The 20,214-nt window shown below is 43.9% G+C and overlaps 1 protein-coding gene across 2 annotated transcripts in view; it reads left to right on the forward strand.

The window, feature by feature from the left end:
* Positions 1 to 1,578: 1,578 nt before the first annotated feature.
* LOC135253369 (apoptosis regulator Bcl-2-like) overlaps positions 1,579 to 20,214 on the forward strand; it is a 63,158-nt gene continuing 44,522 nt past the window's right edge. Inside the window, exons 1-2 of one of the 2 annotated variants that reach the window (XM_064332557.1) lie at positions 1,579 to 3,051; positions 10,201 to 14,283. In XM_064332557.1, coding sequence (XP_064188627.1) covers positions 2,497 to 3,051; positions 10,201 to 10,227 — 582 coding nt within the window. In that variant the 5' untranslated portion in view covers positions 1,579 to 2,496 and the 3' untranslated portion in view covers positions 10,228 to 14,283. Of the gene's footprint in view, positions 3,052 to 10,200; positions 14,284 to 20,214 lie in introns of those variants that run through there. The other variant, XM_064332556.1, reaches the window with a different exon arrangement.

Consider the following 20,214-nt stretch of genomic DNA (forward strand, 5'->3'; position numbering starts at 1 on the left):
CAGAAACTACAGGAAATACTCCAGTGTCTGTCTGCACAGGAGTCTTCTTTGTCCTAACCATGTTTTCCCCCTGTTATTTTCAGTGGAGGATTCCAAATCATCATCTGGCTTTCTGGTTACATTTAGAGAATTCCTTTCCAGCATTGTGCTCAGTCCTAACAAGATTTTCATTGTTTCACTTCCACACAAAAAATTCCTCCTGCACTTCAAGGAGAAATGTGTCTGTTGGTGACCTATTAAAATAACCGCCAGCTTGGCCTGTGCTCATTGTATTGGACAGACTCAGGGTATGCCCTGGGCCCCCTCTCACCATCCTTGTACTCTTGAGACCGGAGGGCTGTGATTGGATCATATGCATGCTATTGTCTTCTCTTCTGTACATTTTGCCTCACTGGAAAGCTTCTGTTTTCCAGAACTCAACATATAGGAGCTGACAAAAACTATTTCAATGTATGTGTACAGGTTTTTAGTCAGCACTCGTTTCACCAATGCCATTTCATTTATTTAAATAAGAGATTAAATTTTCAGTGATATTCACAATGGAAACACCAGCCACTGCAGCCAGGCTGAAATCTTCAATAATTATTCATTTAGTTATTATTTAGTCATTAGTTATTATTCATTTGCATGTAATTTGTCTTTATCTGAGGCAACTGAATACACATTAACCAGTCCTGTATTTTATTTACATTCAGCAATACAAAATATATTCATACAGCTGGAAATTTTACTGAAACAATTCAGAATGCATGTTTTTTAAGGGTACAACAGCAAGGTCCCACTCAATATGTTTCAAACCCGCAACCTTTCAATTGCAAATCTTGTCCTCTAGCTTCTACCAAGTGGCTGCCAGCCTGTACAGTACAAATAAACAGACCTAAGAATAATCCACATTTAAATAAATAAATAAATAAATAAATAAATAAATAAATAAATAAATAAGCACGCTTGGGTAGGTTTGATGTTCAAGTGTGTTTCAGAGAGTTGAGGAATTCTGTTTGAGAAACTGCCTTTCATGTGGAACATTATAGCAGGAGCCCTGAGTTTGTAAGGGTGCGCCACTGTACATAGGAGAAAACCTCAAAAATGATACATATTCTAAATACGGTAGCTTAACAGCTAGGTTAACTCCTTCCACCGTGGGGTCTCCACTTAATCAAAGGAAACGGGTTGACTGGTGCACGTCTGCAGTATGAATCCCACATGGCCATTGAACTCATGAATCACAATCTAATTGCCAATTAGTTTACAATGCGGCTATCAGTATATTTTACAGTCTCGCTTTAGTTATTCATTTTTCCAAGCCTAATTGCTGTTAAATAATACTTCAATAATACTTCGCGTTTTTTATTTAATTTAAATGTTATCCAGACATGATTTTACTTTCAAAATTCAACTGTAAATAACATCAACCTACAGACCGTAAATGCAACCAAAGTATGGATAAACCATACTGAATTCTAGCAGCCTCGTGCAACGTTTTCATCATTTATAGTGTACGGTCTGCACACGCAGTGAAAAACTGAATGGCGTGACGTAGAGGAAATACCTCACTGGAAAGGAGTAACATAAATCGCGAGCAGAGGGAGTGAGAGAGTGAGAGCACTTCCAGTCAGGGATTTTCTGCTTGCACTGTACATGACAGAAGCGTCATTGTAGTTTTTTGCTGTCTGGGGGCAAGCATATGGATACTGGGTTATCTGGATTTAATATCCGTTACGACATTGTATTGGTTTTCACCGGTTTCCCTGACACGTTTTTTTGTTTCTGGAATAAACATTTCGAAAGCTTGCTTGCCAGCAAATGCTTTCTCTTCCGTCTTTTCTGAGGCTCTGCAAATGTCAGTGGAATAATATAACCCAGGAAGGGAAGCAGTGTTTCTGCAGTTTTCTTCAAAAATACGTGATAAATAATTTCGTCTGATGCATCCAAGACAGACACGCAGTTTCCCGATGCTTGACTTTGAGGAAGATATATTTTAAAGGATATCCAAAACTTGCTACTTTTCCAAGGATCTTTGCTCGCTGCTGAAAGGGGCGTATCGTTAGCTAAGATCAAGCATTCCTGACGCTTTTTTTATTCTACAGCGGCAGACCACGTTCCTTGTCTGCACCATGCTGTAAGTTCATTTGCTGCTGAAAGTTGAAGTGAATGGTGCAGTTTTGCAGCTCTACCACGAGCCGTTTCCTTAATTATATTTATGTGTTTGTTATTATTTTGCGTATTTAAGAATAGAAAGGCATCGATTTATACTAAGACAACATTGCTCCGTTCACTGCCGTGCTTTCTTTGAAGGTCAGAAATACAACGCAGTTAAGCACTGTGAAATATTATATTGATTCTTTTTTTAATCGTCGTAACAATTCGAATAGCCTACTATTTGGTCACTTTGTTCATTCAAATAGTTTGAATTGAGCACCTTACTCGTGGAGCCATGGACATGTATTTTGTGTGAAACTATTGGTACAGGCTTTGTCAAACCTTTCCTATACCGTGATGGCAAACGAGAGTCCCTACGATAATCGGAATATAGTGGAAAAATACATATATCACAAACTATTGAAAAAGGGGTATGTATGGGAATTCCAAGAGGCCGGGGAAAACGATTCTCCAAATAACGGATTAGCGGATATCTCCCCCTCCAACTCTCAAGTTCTGGCACGGCGAACCCAAGCTGCCACGGATGGAGAGAACGTTTCCCCTTTTCCCAACCGACTCCAGCAACCCGACCCTCACGCCGCTCTGCATCGTGTTTTGCGTGAAGCAGGGAATGAAATTGAAAGGATGTATCTTCGGGACTTTGCTGAAATGTCAGACCAGTTGCATTTCACACCAAACACGGCACAACGCAAGTTTACAGCGGTCGTTGAAGAACTGTTCAGCGATGGAGTGAACTGGGGTCGGATCGTGGCGTTCTTCGAGTTTGGAGGAACTATGTGTGTGGAGAGTGTGAACCGCGAGATGACGTCCCAGGTCGATAGCATTGCACACTGGATGACGGATTATCTGAATGGACCCCTTCACATCTGGATCCAAGAGAATGGTGGCTGGGTATGTTTGAGCAATTGCATTATCACTTTCGTAAAGCTATATGAAACAATACGGGGTCGCAGTATATAGGCCAATGCTAGGCTACTGTCAGTCTATCCTAGTCTGTCGAGAGTAGCCTACAGTATGAGAAGTTTACTGAAATCTATGACATCAAATCTCAGAATTCCCCATTGAAATGTGAGCTGCCTATTTCAACCAATGGCGTTTCTTTTCAACTGTCACTCCTCCCAAAGGTCTTCCTGGTCACGTGGTGATCGCACAGTAGACAGTCTCGGTATTAGATATTAGGTACCTGGCTGGATTACAGCAGAAACGTGAGCAAAAGTTATTCTGATTGGCTAACAAATTGTGCCATAATTGAAATATTTGCAAAAAGAGGGCCTACCCTTCAACAAGATGAGATGATAGTAGATGTACTGGACAATGATAGCGAGACATTTGCAATGTATAACAGCAATTTCATTTTCTTCCAAATTCATAAATTGAAGTATTTGAGTGATGCAGATGCTAACCAGTGAGGTCTGCCCCCTCCTTTCGCACGCGCATACACACACACACACACACACACACATACTTAAAATAACTGACAGTTTTGGCTGGCAATTATCTTGCCTGTGATTCATACTCCAAATATTTTAAAAGGCAGTTCTGTATTACATCATTGGCAGGTTGCACTAGGCAGAGAGGTTCTTGAAAGGCAAACTTTGCACACCCTGACAAAGCTGCCATTTGTGTATTTAGAATGGAAGAATGGCATTTCTCTGAGCCTATGAATTTTATAATGTATTTTTTAAAAATCTGGGTTCATTGTTTAATCCTTACGGTTCAGTTTAGCTTTTTCCTTGTTCAACTGATTGTTTTTAGTGTATTCACACAACTTCACGTGGCTTGTCTGTAGGCTCTATTTATGCAAAATATTGCTGCATTTGAGTCCTTTGTCAAGGAGCCGTCTTGGGGTGCAGTGGCTTGCTGTCAGACATCTTGGCACTGTGAGGAGAGAACAAGTACACAAGATAACCGTGACATTTGGTTTTTTGGTCTGAAACACTCGGTTGGATTGAGGAACTGAGGCTTGTGCCTCTAAGCAGCAGTGGGGTAGGATGAGAATGGCTTCCTCCGAGAAAAGGAAAGGGAAAATTGCCAGGGGCAGAGCAAAAGTCAGAGCTGTTCAGTTCAGTCGTCCCTCAGGAAACAGGCGGTCCGACGAAACACCTGACCGTACCAGGTACACGGCAGCAGTCAAGACATAGCCTAGACAGAGCCCCAAAGAGACAGACCACCTATCCTCCCGCGCCCCCCCCCCCCCCCCCCTTTGTGATCTTTCCCATCCTGGCTCCATGTCTTGGGTTGGCTCTGCACAGCTGTAAGGACTGACTTCAGATCAGCTTCCTGAGATAAGAGGATAAGGGCAAGAGTCTTTGTGTTTCAGAAAGTTAGGGTGGCCTTGTGAACCTGCCTTGGCAGGCATTTAACATGACACCTCCCAGAGAATACAATCTATAATACAGCAATATAGGGCCACAAACAAGTGGCCCTATAGAGGTGGATCTAATATCCTTAAGGATTTTATATGCAGGTTTTTTGGAAATTTTATATTAACACTAAAATCATTCAGTATTAGATATTGGTAGTCATTTCCTTAAGGAATGCCCCAGAGCCTCTTTCAGTGCCAGCTAGCTCCTGCTGGTCAATGTCATTGTCTTTTTAAAATCTCCACCGTACAGCTTGAATGCTTTAAATCTGCAGTGAGGCTGCAAGGTTTTTTGGTGGCGGGAAATGCATGATTCTAATATAAACCTGGTACTGCAATTGTGGAAACACACTGTTGTCTCAGTGCCCAGGTATCCTTTGGATTCATGCATGGTTTAGTGGGAGAACTTAATTTACTGTAAAACAATACGATTTGGCAAGAACTTAAAAAAATGTTGTCTGGTATTTTAAGCATAATGATTTATGAATTGTTTGAATTTGGTGTTTGTGGTTTGAACGTTGATCAGGAGTAGCCTAATCAGTGAAGGTGCCCCATGACGTAGGCTAAGTTATATTATTAGCCCCAGGACAGTTGAGAGCCATTTCCAGTCAGCATGGTAGCTTAATTGTTATGTGTTGACACCCTGATAGAGAATCATTCCTTATCATTCACTAAATTAATCTGATTGGCTTCCTGGATAGTGTTCTTAGGGAAACACATTTTAGCTTGTACTGCTCTGTGATAATAACAGAACTATGCAACCAAGATTTCTTTTGAATCTCATAGAGTTGTATGTATCATCATAGGACTATGGTTTGGGTGCTACCTCTGTGTTTCCACAATAAAGTATGTTCACTCATAAGGAACCTCTGTGTATTTTAACTGCCTTTGCAGAGTATACCGGTTGGCTAAGTCTAAATATGGATCAGGCAACAGCTCAGTGTTTGGAAATTGTCGGTCTTTGTTAGCACTGTGAACTTTATTGTGTTTTTTCAGTCTAGTGTAAAAGCAGTTTTCACAGCAGGGGGAAAAAAGAGATCTCATTTGTAAGTAATGAGTTAATCTCTACTATGACCAAGAACTGGTCAGATGGTTCCCCTTTTTTTGCCTCAAAAGTGTTTCCTTTCCCCTCGATTAATCCTTTGTGATTATTCTTCCTTTTGAATTAGTGTGATTCATTAAGCCATGGATAATGCCCGAGAATAATTAGGACGTCTGTGTAGAATTGCCTACATGACTTAGTAGCGTCCCAGCGAGGGGTTTATGGTTATCAGTGGCCTCCCCCCTGGCTCACAGCTAACCAGTATGCCCAAAAGAGATTTTGCTTTAGCCTACACCATTCCTTGGACACCTATTTGAGCTCAGGGATTAAGCAGTTCCTTTCCTCGTGAATGTTCATAGACCTAGGCTATTTGGTTCCAGTGTCAGGCCTTGCACATCTTTAATCTGTCTTGACTAAGTACAATTAAATAATTTTATTTGATGTAGGGCCTATCAATTAATACTAATATAGACCATTAAAGATTCATTCATACATTCATTCAGTTAAGATAAACTTTAATTTTGCCATTGTTATGTTACCAGGCCCTGGTTATGAGACTGAATCAGTGTTATTAGGCTGAGTGTCATAACTGATGCCCCTGGCACTGGGAAAGTGAGAGAGTCTTAAAAGGCAATAAGTTTGGCTGTTGCCTATGGTAATAGGAACCGGAGTACTGCCTTGTGGTCCTGAAATGATACATGTTGAGTGTTTATGTCCATTTTTTTCAAAGAATAGAATATAGTGGAAGTCCAGTAAGCCTCACAGTCTTTTCTTGTGAGTAGGAATACAGACCACTGAGCAGAAATTTACAGTTTCCTCCCATCCCCTGCTTCCTTACGAGTGACACATGCAGTGTGGTTCAGCATAGGTGCGACTTCATTGTTTTTCGGTCTGAAATTTGGTGGCTATTCTATGGGAACTTTGTTTTAAAAAGTGCTATATCACAATGGACATGCTATTTAAACCTTATTGACTCCATTATTGGACTCTTTTACTCTAAGAATAAATTACATACAACATTAATATTCATACTATTCTGATTAAATTTTTTATTCATGTGTTGAATATAAGAAAGGACTAGGAACAATATTAAATAGGAGGTGAATAGCACAGATTATTGCTCTGGTAGCTTCAGTGGTTTTGTCCTTAACCTTCCAGTACAATGAGCCTGACAAGTTTGACAATCTGATGGGAGTCCAGTGGCCCAGTGTACTAGAACCAATCAGATTACAGGAAACTAATCTCACAAACTGACTTCCATTTCCAGACAGCAGCTGGAATTGAGAATGATGTGGATGTACAGCTGTGGATGATGCGGTTGGGTGTTTCATTATATGAAGTAGTCTTCCAAAAACCATTAGAAATACGTGTTCCTGCTCTAAAATGTGGTCCTTAGAGACTTACTGACATGGCAACTAGTTATTATAGCTAAAACTTAAAAAAAAAAAGAAAAGAATAACAAGAGGACAAAACCAACTGAATGCTGGATGCCCTGTTCGAGAGGACGGTCTGTTAATTTTTTTCATTGACATTCAAAGTTGTGTATTCACAGTTGTGTGTTGCTAGGCTTCTGAAGAAATGCAAGGCTGACAGGACAGTGAAAGAGTTACTACACTGGACTGTTCAAGCCAGTGCATACAGAATGACCACTGTTGTGGACTCGCCCATGTTCTCAAGGCTTAGGCTACCTTTTTTGTTATCATTGAGAGTGATGTCACGGCAGGCCCCGCCCTCTCTGACAGTGGTGTTCTGAAGCTGAAGCTGCAAGTTTTATTCGTGTAGCAGGTTCTGGTGTTGTGGCCGGCTTCCCGGTATCCATGGGGTCACGACTACAGAGCAAACGTGATGGCGCTTCTTCAGTCTGCCCGAGTCCTGTGACTCCTGCTTTCAGATGACTGATAGGTTGCTGGCTGGATTCGAGAGTGTTATACAAATTACAATCAGGTGAAATCTAGAGATTTGCACACACTGGAATCAATGTGAAATGACAGGGATAATTTATGGTTGTGATGCTATGGCCTTTCTCTCTGGCGTGTTTTTGTTTGTGTAATGCTATGAATACCATAAGGCTTAATAGTACTATTTTATGGTGGTGGGCACTTTAGATCACATGTATTGTCTGCTGATTGACATCTATTAGGGATATGGTTTCAGCAGATGACACCAGCCTGCACTAGAATGATTCAAATATTCGGAGGCAGACAGAAAATTTGACTTTCTTACTTTGGAGATGCCTTTCTCTTGGGAAAACTTGGCTTATTATCCATTCCTAAAGCTCAATATATGCACTGAAACGGTTCAGGTTGCATGCCTTGCTTGAGGGTAGAAGAGAGTTGGATTTTAAAACAGTGCAGATTTGAACTTGCAACACTCTTGTTACAGTACAACAGAAGTGCCTCAACCACTGTACCACATGCTGTTGTGTGACATTTAGGAGCATTCTAACTAATTATGATAGAACTTCAATTAGGCTATGTCAGTTTATCTTAGTATAATGGCTTTTATATTTTAATTTGATAGATCTTATTTAATTTTTTGTTTGGTTGGTTTGTAAATATGTGTACAGACGGGTGACAAATTAAAGGAAAAATCTGAAGTAATGAGTGGAGAAACATAACAAATGCATATGATTCCATACAGGTGTACTGCATGATACAATTAAGCAATTATCATTCTATCAAGCTCTGTGGCATGTAGCCTATAAAAGTGCTGAGCAGACCCAGTTGAACTCAATTTGTGATCAAGATGGCAAGAGGAAAAGATCTAAGTGACTTTGAAAGAAGGTTTATTATTGGGGCACGGATGGCAGGAGCTTCAGTCACAAAGACTGCTCAACTGGCTAGTGTTTCAATAGGAACAGTAACTAAAGTGACATATGCATTTAAATCTATGGGAATGACATCAGTAAATAGGGTCAGAAATTGTGGTTGAAAGAGCACGTTCGATGACCATGATTCGATGACCATTAGTGTGATATGTGAAGAAAAACAGAAGAACAGCTCTTCCTCAGGTGACTGAAAATGACGTGATCAGACTGTGTCATCAAGAACTGTCCGTTGACAACTGCATAGAGAGGGATATTATAGTTGGGTTGCAGTGCATAATCCCCTCATTACAAAGATGAATGCACATTTGAGAGTTCAGTGGTGCAAAACCAATTGGCACTGGTCTACAGAGATGTGGAAAAAAAGTAATATGGTCAGATAAGTCATCCTTCACCATATTCTTGACAAGTGGGTGAGTGCATGTGTCGCGTACGCCAAGAGCATGGTACAGGCTTGAATGCTTGACCCCTACAGTGAGTTGGCTGTGTTATGCCGTGGGGGACATTTTCCTGGCATGGTTTGGGTCCACTTGTCCCCTTAGAGGGAAGGGTTAGGGTTAGGGTTAGGGTTAGAGGGAAGGGACACTGCAAATCAGTGCAAAGTTATTATGAGTGATCACCTTTATCGTAAGATGAAACATTTCCATCCTGATGGGAGTGGTCTCTTCCAGGATGACATTCCTCCATTCACAGGGCATGAGGGGTCACTGAATGGTTTGATGAGTATGAAAACGATGTGACTCACATGCTATGGCCTTCGCAGTTACCAGATCTCAACCCAGTTGAACACCTATGGGAGATTTTGGACCAACGTGTTAGACAGCACTCTCCACCACCATCATCAAAACACCAAACGAAGGAATATCTTTTGGAAGGATGGTGTTCCATCCCTCCAGTAGAATTTCAGACTAGTAAAATCTATGCCAAGGTGCATTTATGTTGGTTTTTCTTTTAATTTGTCACCTGTCTGGTATGTCTGTATGTGTGTGTCAGTGTGTGTCTGTGTGTGTGTGAGAGAGAGAGAGAGAGAGAGAGAGTGTGTGTTTATTGCGGCAGTGAGGAGCACTCGGGAAGAAGAGAAGCATCGGAAACACTCAGCGCAGGTATTCGTTCTCCCACATGAGCCTTTCAAGTGGCGCTGTACATGAAAGCAAACCCAACGCTGAAGTCACGAGACAAATGCCCCCGAGAGGCAGAGTGAGAGAGGCGAGGAGACGGAGAGGGAGAGAGTGAGACAGTGAGAGAGCAGGAGAGGGACAGAAAGAGAGAGCGCAAGCACTAGAAAGGAGGATCGAGAGCTAAGAGAGGGTGATGGAGAGAGGGCATTTTTTAAATTATTTTTTTATTTTAAGAACGGTGTCTTCACACGAAACTGCACTCTGCTTTGCGGTCGCTCTCCTCACTGTTAGAGACGTCAGAGAGAGGCACACGGCAAGGGTGTGGAGTAAAGCATAGTGGTGTGGAGGAGTGAAAGTGGCACCCTCTCTGTCAAGCGTGGAGTAGCTTGTGACGTGAGGTTGCACAAGTTGAGTTTGGTTTATCCAAAAAGCCCCTCAGTTGAAACCACTGTTGGGCATGCTTCCAATGGGCTCGGGACCAGGGGCATTGGGAGGAGTGGGAGGAGTCGGCCATGGTCAGATTTTGGGGCTGACAGGAGCTGTGTTTTTTAACACACCTTTGCTACTTTTGGGTTGAAATTGTGTGTGCTGTGCTCACCTGGAAAGTGGTGTGGGGGTGTGAGGTGGGGGCAGGGTGTGTAGGTGGCAGCTGCACTGATAAACATCTACACCCTGTTTGTGTGCCCACTTACAGGGGAGTGGCTGCTTGCGAGGCACCTGACTGGCTGTCCCTCTTTGCCCCCGTCGTGGGCCCTCTCTGGCGCGGCTTCGAGCGGGTGTGGGCGTGGGCGTGGGAGTGGGAGTGGGGGTGGGAGTGGAAGCCGGCCCGTTTCCCTGCAGCGAAACGCCCCCAGCGTGGGCCGCGCGCTTGCGTGCGTGGGAGGTCGCTGGATGCGAGCCAAGCTCTGTTAATCACACAGGAATGGGTCTGGATCGTGTGGTGGGACCCCACCTCACCGTTACAGCTGAAGGATCTCTGACCGTGGGAAACCTTGAAGAAAGGAAGGACGGGGCCTGTTCGGGGGACCTAGGGGGAAATCGCAACATCTGTCTGATGAAACTGAGCCACTCCCAGAAAAGGGGCCACCTTCCACTGGCCATGTTTTCTTGAAAGAGACGGTTTTATTTTATCATGGGTGCGCTAAAGCCGAAACCAGACCCGGTTGCAGATGGCCCGGCCAAGCTGTGAACAATGACGCCTGCTGAGCCGAGCCTAGACTCTCCGGGTGTCTCGCCCAAAACAAATGTGTTTTCTGAATTTCACCTTCTCAGTCTTACTCATCAAAACATTTTTGTGTCAGAAAAACAGCGTATGGCGATCAGCCTGATTGTAGGAGGGAGTTTTTGCGTGTACATTTATTTCTTTTTTTTTGTGTGCATTAAATCTCCCATAAGTGGTCTCTGCCCGTTTACTGTAGGGCGCTTGTTTGCAATCTATCATCGGTTTTTGAGAAAGTTCTCCTGGGTAATTCCCCCCTACTCCTTTCTCAGGATGGGCACCCCCCTCTGTCATGACATGATATGATATTGTGATGTGATATGGGTGCTGTGACAGTGGATGGTTGTTACAGTAGAGATGGCAGACTGCAGCATAGTGCACAAGGCCCCTGATCAGCTGCCAGGCTCAATGGGGCTATTGTTTATTGTTTAGCACAGGCAGATTTGTCCATTATGAAACTGAAGATGTTTTTAATCTGCCCACCTTGATTTAAATCTCAGTTTAAAGTGATGCGTCAGTGCTGAATGTATGTGGTTTTTCACGTGTGTGGACTAAGGCCAGACTGATTCGGATTGGTGGTGAGGGGGTGGGGGGCCGTCAGAGTGTTCTCCAACAAAATGATCTTTGCCTGATAATAAATGATGAAGGTATAGCTAGTGCAATTTGATTCATGAGAGACAATTTGCCTGATGGGGTTGATGGGGTGAAATGGCCCCACAATATGGGAAAGGGCCCAGATACACTGATTCCCACCATTGGCTTTATCTCACCTGACAGCCGCTGGATTTCGACTGCTTTCTTGTGAAGCGGTACAACATCATTACTCAACTTGCCCTTTGGCAGTGGTGTTTTTGGGTTTTTTTGTCATTGCAAGAGCCAAATTTGAGTGTTGATACCTTGCTACATATAATTTTGTGCTGTTGCATCAGGACATTTCTTTGTTGTCAATCTGGCATAACATAAATGCATCTCCCTCTTTTATAATGCTGTCGGTCTAATTTGTTCTCTGTTGTCACTGTGTAATTGCTCTTCCTTTTCCAGTCGTTTTTAAGTCATGTCTGTTTTAACGCTCATTCTTTCCCCGTACAGTGTTCTGTGAAGACTTCTTTGACAATTCCTTTGAGCAGAGCACCGATATCAAGGCCAATTTAACTGAGGGAACGATGAATTATTGAAAAAACAGTGTTAGAAATCCCTCAGATTTAGCAACAGCTGGACAAAGATATAAATACAGTTTTTAGAGTCCTGTTTTCTGCAAGAACATTTTTCCCATACTGTACTTCGAAGCGGATTGCGATTTTGAGGAACACTGGAATAGTTGATCTTCTGTGAGCATTTGCTCGAAAACGCTCTAATAATGTGCAGAAGGCTAGTGCATTCATATCCCATCAACCCCTAGGGGAATTGGTCAAAAGGAACAGTTGAATCCCAGAGAAGTGTCGGATACAGTGGCGCCTCGCTCATGACTGGGCTGTGCTGTAATACATTGTGTTCAGAAGGCTCAATGCCACTGGCTATATTCTGCCCCAACCCCATCCCCAGCAATAATTTCCATTCAGGAGCTACTTATCCCTTTCTTCAGGAATGAAGAGACAGATCGGAGGCAAAGGCGCACAATATCACGCCGGTGTTGGCGTACATGTTTTACCAGCGAAGTGACAGCGTACTCCCACGTGTCCCGTTTCATAGGAGGAAACATGCGACGCACCGTCAAATATTTAAGAGGCGCTTTCATTCCTGCTGCTGTGGAGTTGCCTCTCTTGTCACAAAAGGGAAATCCGATTTTGTTTTGTGAAAAAAAGGTCTTTCAGGGTGGCGTGGGCCATGTTCAAACAACACCGATTTAACCACCCACACAAAGTCGTCGGCCCTGGCAACCGACACTGTGGAGCACTTTACGGCAAATCTGCTTCCATTCCCCTCGAGCACAGACAGACGCTCGCATACGCACCATCTCTCTCACTCACTCGCACACACACACGCACACACACAGTCGCACAGAGCTCACACAGCCACACATGCACACACAGACACAGACACAGAGACATGCTAAAGCAAGCCTGCTTCAGGCGGATGAGGTCTTTATGAGAGCGTGGGAGGGTGTGTGGGTAGGTTTGGGGGCCGTTTAATGGAATTTGTCTGGGCGTCGGGTATGGATTGCCTATTGCCTTCAGATGTGTTCGGCATCTAAAGCCGACTCGCTGCCAGATTTTTTTTGTCTGTGTATCTCTTTCTTGCCCTCCTTTTTACATTTGATTATTTGCCAGGCAGTAACAGTCTTTTGAGTTTTGAGGCTTGCTTCTTTGTGATCACAGTAATCTACCTGCCTTTGTAGTCAACAGGTTATAGCCTATTTGTGCTTTATTTTTGCCCTGTGCTCTGTTTAATTTGTCGCCATTTCCTTTTTTACTTGTTCCACATTATAGACGAGTGCAGACGACCCTCTGTCTTTACACGGGCTGTAAGATGGCTTCCCAAAACAGCGCTGATTAAGTCCTTCATTTCAGTTATGCTTTCAAATAATTTCTTGGTCATCACCTCACTCTGACGCAAGTAATGTCAAACCACGGTATTCAGAAAAATTAAAAGCATTGCTTTTAACATCGCTGCATTGATGACATTTAGAATCGGCTCCAGATGACTAAGCAAGACGTCTGAGACGAGGAGGAGGAGTAACTTTTTGGTAAATGCGCGCAGCAGCCGCAGGAAAGTGAATGGCATACCAACGGGCCCTTATGCCGTGCTTGCACGCTTCACTGACTGCTGGGGGGGGAGTGGGGGGGTTTACGCAGGACCACCGAAGCGGTGCATCTTGGGTGTCCTTTTTTGGAGAGGCGAAAGCTCGGGCGCGTTGGACAGGGGTTCTGCCTCGCGGGGCCCCCTCCGCCGTTTGCACAAAGAGCTTTCTGGAGCGGCAGGGTGACCCGGCCAAGTTTCCCCCCTCCGGTACCTCCAGGCCAAGACTGAGCCTGTCGCCCGCCATCTGCCGCTCTGTTTACACTCCAGCGCTGCGGGGCCCGTAATCTCAAAAACATTTCCTCGCGGCGGTCCAGCCGGAGCCCGTCCCGTCTCATCCTCTCCCCGAACATGAATGCGCCTCTTTCATGCATTCGGCGCAGCCTCCTGTGCCCTCTTACAAGCTGCTTGCTGCCTTCTGCGGGGGAACGAGAGAGAGAGACAAACGGACTTGGCCTCGGACCCAGAAAACTGGGGTCCGTCTCATTGCGTTGGCCTGTGTGCCGTTTTCGTTGAAATGACTTTGTTTAAACTGGGGTGTGACATACTGCGTAAACCTGTGGGTAGTTTAACTTCAGAATGAAACAATAAAATTGCATAGCAGATTGCACATTGTTCACACTGTTTTACACTTCGTCCATTCGTTCATTCCGGTTTATTTTGCTATCCATTTATTTCACAGAATCTGTTATACACTAATGTCTTTCCTCAGTTTAAGTGCTTTGACTGTGCAAGACCGGTGCTCCCTATGTGGGAATGGGACCTGGGACCTCTGGAGTTAGCTATATGCTGCCGGACCCAGTCCATAGAGGCTCTAACCCCAGTCCAGCAGAGCTGCAGAGCTTACTGGTCTGCTCTCACCTATTAATTGCTCCTGGTGTCTAAATTGGTTGGTACTTTTCTGGTGGAAACAGAAACCAACAGAACCCCTGCTTCTGCAGGACCGAGATAGAGGACCACAGGTGTAATATGGAAGTGGAAACCTCTTGTAGCATGCCCTTATAGTAAAATACATCTTTGTGAGTGAGTACTTAGTATTCTGCATGCTCTTTCTTTTTATTTAATACGGAGAGAGGAGGGCAGAGGAGTGCTGCTCCACCCGAGGATTGCAGTCTTTACTGCTTCAGAATGCTAAAAAGTATGGTTTGACTCTTCAAGCAGCTGTTAAAGAGATATCGTTTATAGCATAGGCTGTAATGATATTAGATATGTCAGAATCAAAGGCAAGATAAGCCTACTAATAATTATGTATTTTAGGCTCATAAGATAGTTTTGCTGTGTAATAAATTATTCATATTCTTGGATAAAGGCAGACTTATCTTTTCCTCCTAGCCATGTTTCCTGTTTTTTTATTTATTTCTGAAGAAGATTTACAAAGGGAATTTTTTTTGGTGTTTATTCTGGATGCTAAAAATGATAAAAAGCCATGACCTGACGAGACAGCACTGTATAAACAGTGTCTATGTGTTGTTGTGGAAACATATGTTCCATTAGCATCATTTGTCGACACCAAGCAGTAGGTGACTTTGATTTCTAATTAATCTACTTACACACTGGAGAGGTGGCCTTAGTTTCAGGGTCTAAACAGTTCTGTAAAAAATTCTAATTCAATAATGGCAAAGCCAAATAAATGAACCTTATGACATCAGCATTGATATAAAGGTGAGAAATGAAACAAGCAGCCCTATAGGGCTACATCTAGCCTACATCTTTCAGCTGGCAGATCCCACACACTCTTGACTGTTGTCTATTTTAGGAGTGCACTCTGCCTTTTTCTTAGTGTTGGAACCACTGAGGAAAGATCAAAATGATCAACATTTCAAAATGGTTCCATCGTTGAAAATTTGGTTGGAAAGTGTACAGTATAGCCCACATAAAGTATTCTAGGTTTTGTCTCTTGGTTTCACTCGGGTGAAGGTGCACTTCAGACACTGACAGCTTTAACAGTCGGGCTGGGTTCCCTGTAGCTGAGCTTTTTCATTCTGTAACCCCCACCCCCACCCCTCTTGTTTCAGGACATTTACAGCAGCCCCCAGTGGTTTGAGGAATGTCTGTTCTGGTACAAGGGCCGTGAATATTTAAAAGGATGACTTTTTGGGTGTAGCAGACACTCAGCCTGTCTCTGGCCCTTAACCCATATGGTTCCCAAATATTCAGAGCCCATGACCTATGACCGAATGAAAAATGCTTTGTCCAGCAGTACCCACCCCTTATTAAAATACAGTCTAACTAATGTTCATACATGGAATTGAAAACCTCACGTGCACTGGCATTACTGTAGTGTACATTAGCAAGTGTCATGTTCAGTTGAATCTTGTGAATGTCAGTATGAATGCATTATATAACAGCCAATAATTTAAAACATTTTACAACCTGTGGCTCATCTGAACCCCTCCCATGGTCCACCAGCATTTCCTGACCCAATTTGGGGATTTCTACTCTACCCGATAACAGCTCTGCTCATGTAGCTGCAGGCTGCTGATTTGTGGGCAAGTGGATTAAACCCAACACTTGTACCAGTGTTCTGTATCAGGAGCGATACGGTATGGGTCTGTATGCACGTTTCATTGAGAACTTTGTTCCTGCCTTGGTTGACTCAGTAAGTACTGAGTGCAAAGGAGGGTGTTTGTACAGTGAGTACAGTGTTACGCAAGTACAGTAACCATGTTTGAATGTTGATTCCTTAGGCACACTTACTTTTCTCTCAGACAGTTCTCACAAGATCTGTGCCAAAAAAAACTGGTGCAGGTTTACCTGCACTCACTCTGGGCACTAGGATATGGTATGTTTAGTCCAAGCTACATTGCCTAGGGCAGCTGTTGGGGAAAGCGACACATCTAGGAGAGCCATTAAGGGACATCATAATGTACATCTTAGACGTCACTCATGTCATTGTGAAGTCTGTGTTTGAGTACTGGAAAATTACATTACTAGTGAGATGAGTGTTGATGAGTGCTGTAAAGATCTCTCTGTCATATACGTCATGTGTTAATATGTGAGTGCGTTAGTCAGTGAGGGAATTAATGAGTGTGCATTTGTGAAGGTAAGGGAGGGAGTACGTGTGAACAACTGAAGCGTCATGGACAATTAAATTTGAGTCAACTTAGGTCAAATTCCCCTTTTTAAATAGGTCTTTCTTTTTAAGACTTGTTACTCATAACTCACAGTTATCTGTTTTTTTTGTTATCTATGGTAGCTGCTGTGAGCATGTACAGTTCAGCAGTGCTGTTGCAACTAAGTAACTTCCATCATGCTTTTTATCACTCGCGACAGATCTGGCTCCATTTTTGGCTGGAAATGACACGTCTTGTGATCGTACGCCTCTCCCATTTGGCAGTTCTTGGGAAAAAAGCGGGTGCCAGCATGAAGGTGTGGACGCTATTTAACCCGATAAGCCGCTTGTGTTTATTGAGCCGGTGTTCAGAGGGAGGCTATGCGACACCTCAGTCTTTCTCTGGCGTCGCAAGCTAAGAACACGCTTAACTTTAGATGAATAATTAATTGGAGAGATTTGTGAAGTGGACTCCCGTCTGAAATGGGGCAGGTGCTGCTCTCCCTCCTCCTGCCCCCAGAGCCCTGGAGGTGAGCGAGGAGTACATCCACACGCCCGTCACCTGAGGGACGCCCGGGTGAGGTGTCAGGTGTCAGCCGCTGGCTGTGGAAAATGCAGGGACATGTGAGAGGCTTCTAAATATAGGCTAGGTGCGCTCCAGCGAGGCGGTTATTTTCTGTGGGATTTATGAATACGTTACTATGCCCTTTGGACTGAAGGTGATACACAAAACTGGCTGTGGATGTGTGTGGAAAAAGAGGCACTGTGCAATGGTATCTGTCTTTTTAAGCGTGTGTAACCCTCGGTCGTGAACCTCCTGACACCTTTACAAGCTCACCCAAAACATCAGCATATTCTACCCTTTAACTCTTTAAGGTGTGAGTTCACAAATATGTGATTAGAATGTTCTTAACTGAATATTGTAATGCTGATGTAACAATCACTAGTTACATCAGCAGTAATTGACAGCAAAGGAGTTCGAGAACACTTAGAATTTTGAAAAAAAAAAAAACATTCCAAAAAATCTGATCTTCAAAGGGTTAATTGGTGGGAAGGAAATGAAATGAAGGATGAGTAAATGATTTGGACTGCATGCAAATAAGGTCGGTGGACATACAGTGAAGCTCTTGGATACAGCGGAGTGAGGGAGGTGACAGTGGGAAAGCAGTCGCTGAATTGGAAACTCTCCTCATCTACGTGGACAGCCGTGTCAGTGGCTCAGCTATGCCCTCCAGTGCTCCTGCACGGAGGGCTCCGGGGCTGCTGGGTAATGATGTGTCGGACAGGAGATTTCCTTCCGCAGCCTTGCTGTCAATGACTTGTTCTGCCAATCCTCTCCGCCTGTTAGTGAAAATCCTCCAATTTTGTGTGAAAACTGCCGACACAAACAGTCACTCAGGGCAGCTCTCCTAGCACACCGTGTGACAGGTCACAGTCACTCCATCTCCAGGGAATGCAAAATAAGCAAGAAAGGCTTGGCTTGCTCAGGGCTGTTGTGGAGCACAGACAGCCATGATGATTATAACAGCAACAACAATAATAATGCATTTCATTTTCAAGGATCATAAAGAGATGAATAGTTTGATGGAGCAACTCTAGTTAACCAACCAGCTGTGAGCAATCGGCCGTTTTGTACCAGCATATTCACGTGCAGCAGAGAGCGAGAGAGCTATACTATAGTCAGCTGGCTATTGGAGGATAACGAGATTGACAGGACACAGGGTAAGCTGGAGCATACACTTCTAAAATATTCCTTGGTGTCAGCAGTGTGCCAGCATCTCACTACGCTGTATGTCATTCAGAGATGGGCATCTCTTCCACCGTATTTTAGCATGAACAGCATGACCTTGCCTACATGAACAACCCTGAGCAGCCCTCAGGAGCAACATGGTCTCCCAAGGTCTCCCAACCATGTACCAACCAGGCCCAGCCCCACTAATGCTAACTGCTGCTGCTTTGAGGAGAGAAAGCAGCAGGGTGGTTATGGCTGCAGGGTTGTCGTATGGCTAAAAGCTGATGATGAAATGGAAATTTTGAGATATTGGTGTGACTCTGACAGAAGGGGCCCTGCAGCTGGCGCAGGGGCGTGGGATTTATGACGTGGCATTCGGGCGCCGTGTGCGTTTTAGGCAGAGGAACGCAGGCCAGCGCTTGGGATGAATGGCTCCTTGGGATACCAGGGCAGCTGAGACTTCCGCTGTCCTCTGGGATTTTTTTGGATTACGCTGGAGCCAGTGTGAAGCGCCATCAGTTGTTCCGTGCCCCCCACCATCCAATGCGCAGACACTCCTCAGGCAGCGGGGGTATTACCCTAACAATCTCCCCTATTGTGTCATGGGCGCGGAGCCCTGCGGACACAGCGTCTTCTGCGGTCTTGCTGTGGTCATTTTGTAACAGGAAGTCCTGTTAGGGGTGCTACAAGGCCTTTTTTTTGTAAAAGAGAAATGTTTTGTCCATCTCCGGGGCGTAACTTTGCAGCACAGATTTTCATGGAATGCATTTTTTTTCCAGATCTGCCCAACAGCTGGGGACATTCTTTGCAGATTCTTGCCAGGACATAATTTTTTTTGTGCAGTCGTTGTAACTAAGAAACAAATGATTTTATTCACCTTTGTTGCAACATATGTACTCCGGTCAGACAGGAGTTATCTTACTTTTCCAAAAAGGGTGAGAGGATGAGGTGTCAGGGTTTGAGAGGGAGGGTGGTTAGGATCCAACTGGCAATCCTGTGAAAACATCGCGATTGATGAGCAGCGAGCCGCTTTTAAGTCTGCAAACAGGTGGAGGACGGTGGCAGCTTGGGTTCCTCCCCTGCCTCAGCACCCTCCTCCTTAGCTCAGCTCAGTAGTCACCTTTGATGAATGCTGATGAGGTCTGAAGTGCAGGGAAAGCAATGCCTGGGAGATGAAAGTGCCAAAACCTTAATGCTCCAGCACACTGCTAGGTAGCATCTGCTAGCACTGCCAACACTCAGGCGGTCTCGTTCTCTTGCAACTTTGGGGGAAGTTGCTATGCCGACGCCCTCTCTCAGCTATCAATTTTTATCCTCAGCTTTGGGTCAGAGTGTGAGGCCCATATTTCTTACATTGCAGTTTGGCAAGTTCAGCAATCACCAAAAATGATTTCCCAAATTGCATTTGTTATTAAAGAAATTATACTGAATTTATGAGATGATGACAGAAACATTTGAACAACTGTTGATTTCATCTGTCGAGTAATCTAAAGGTAATGTTTCATCACCCTGGGGTGCAGAGTGAAAGGAAGGTGCAGAATATTACTTTGTCTCTTAAGTAGTCGCTAACCCCTGCCCCAAGTGGCCTGTCACCCTTAAAATGCTTTTGGAGTGAGCGTGATATGATGAAAGTTTGTGAACTATTGAAGGGACCACTGGTAAACATGCTCACACAAGTCAAGATTCAGTTGTCACCATCAATAGTTTTGCTACAACCAATGCTGTTGATTTTAGTACTAACTTCCAAAAAATGATGCTGTTAATCGGTCTTTTTTTCTGTTTTTTTTTTTTTTTTGGCAAGTGAAATTGTGGAAAATTGAATGCTGATATGGCCTGACATATTCACCGTAGGTTCACTGTAGTAATGAACCTTGCACTGGAAGTGCTTTGAGTTAATCAACGGCCTCATTAAGTATGAAACTTAACACTTCTGGTGTTTGCACTCTCATCAAAGTATCATAGGGAGAAG

The sequence above is a fragment of the Anguilla rostrata genome, chromosome 4 (assembly GCF_018555375.3).
Source record: "Anguilla rostrata isolate EN2019 chromosome 4, ASM1855537v3, whole genome shotgun sequence".
Taxonomy (NCBI): Eukaryota; Metazoa; Chordata; class Actinopteri; order Anguilliformes; family Anguillidae; genus Anguilla; species Anguilla rostrata.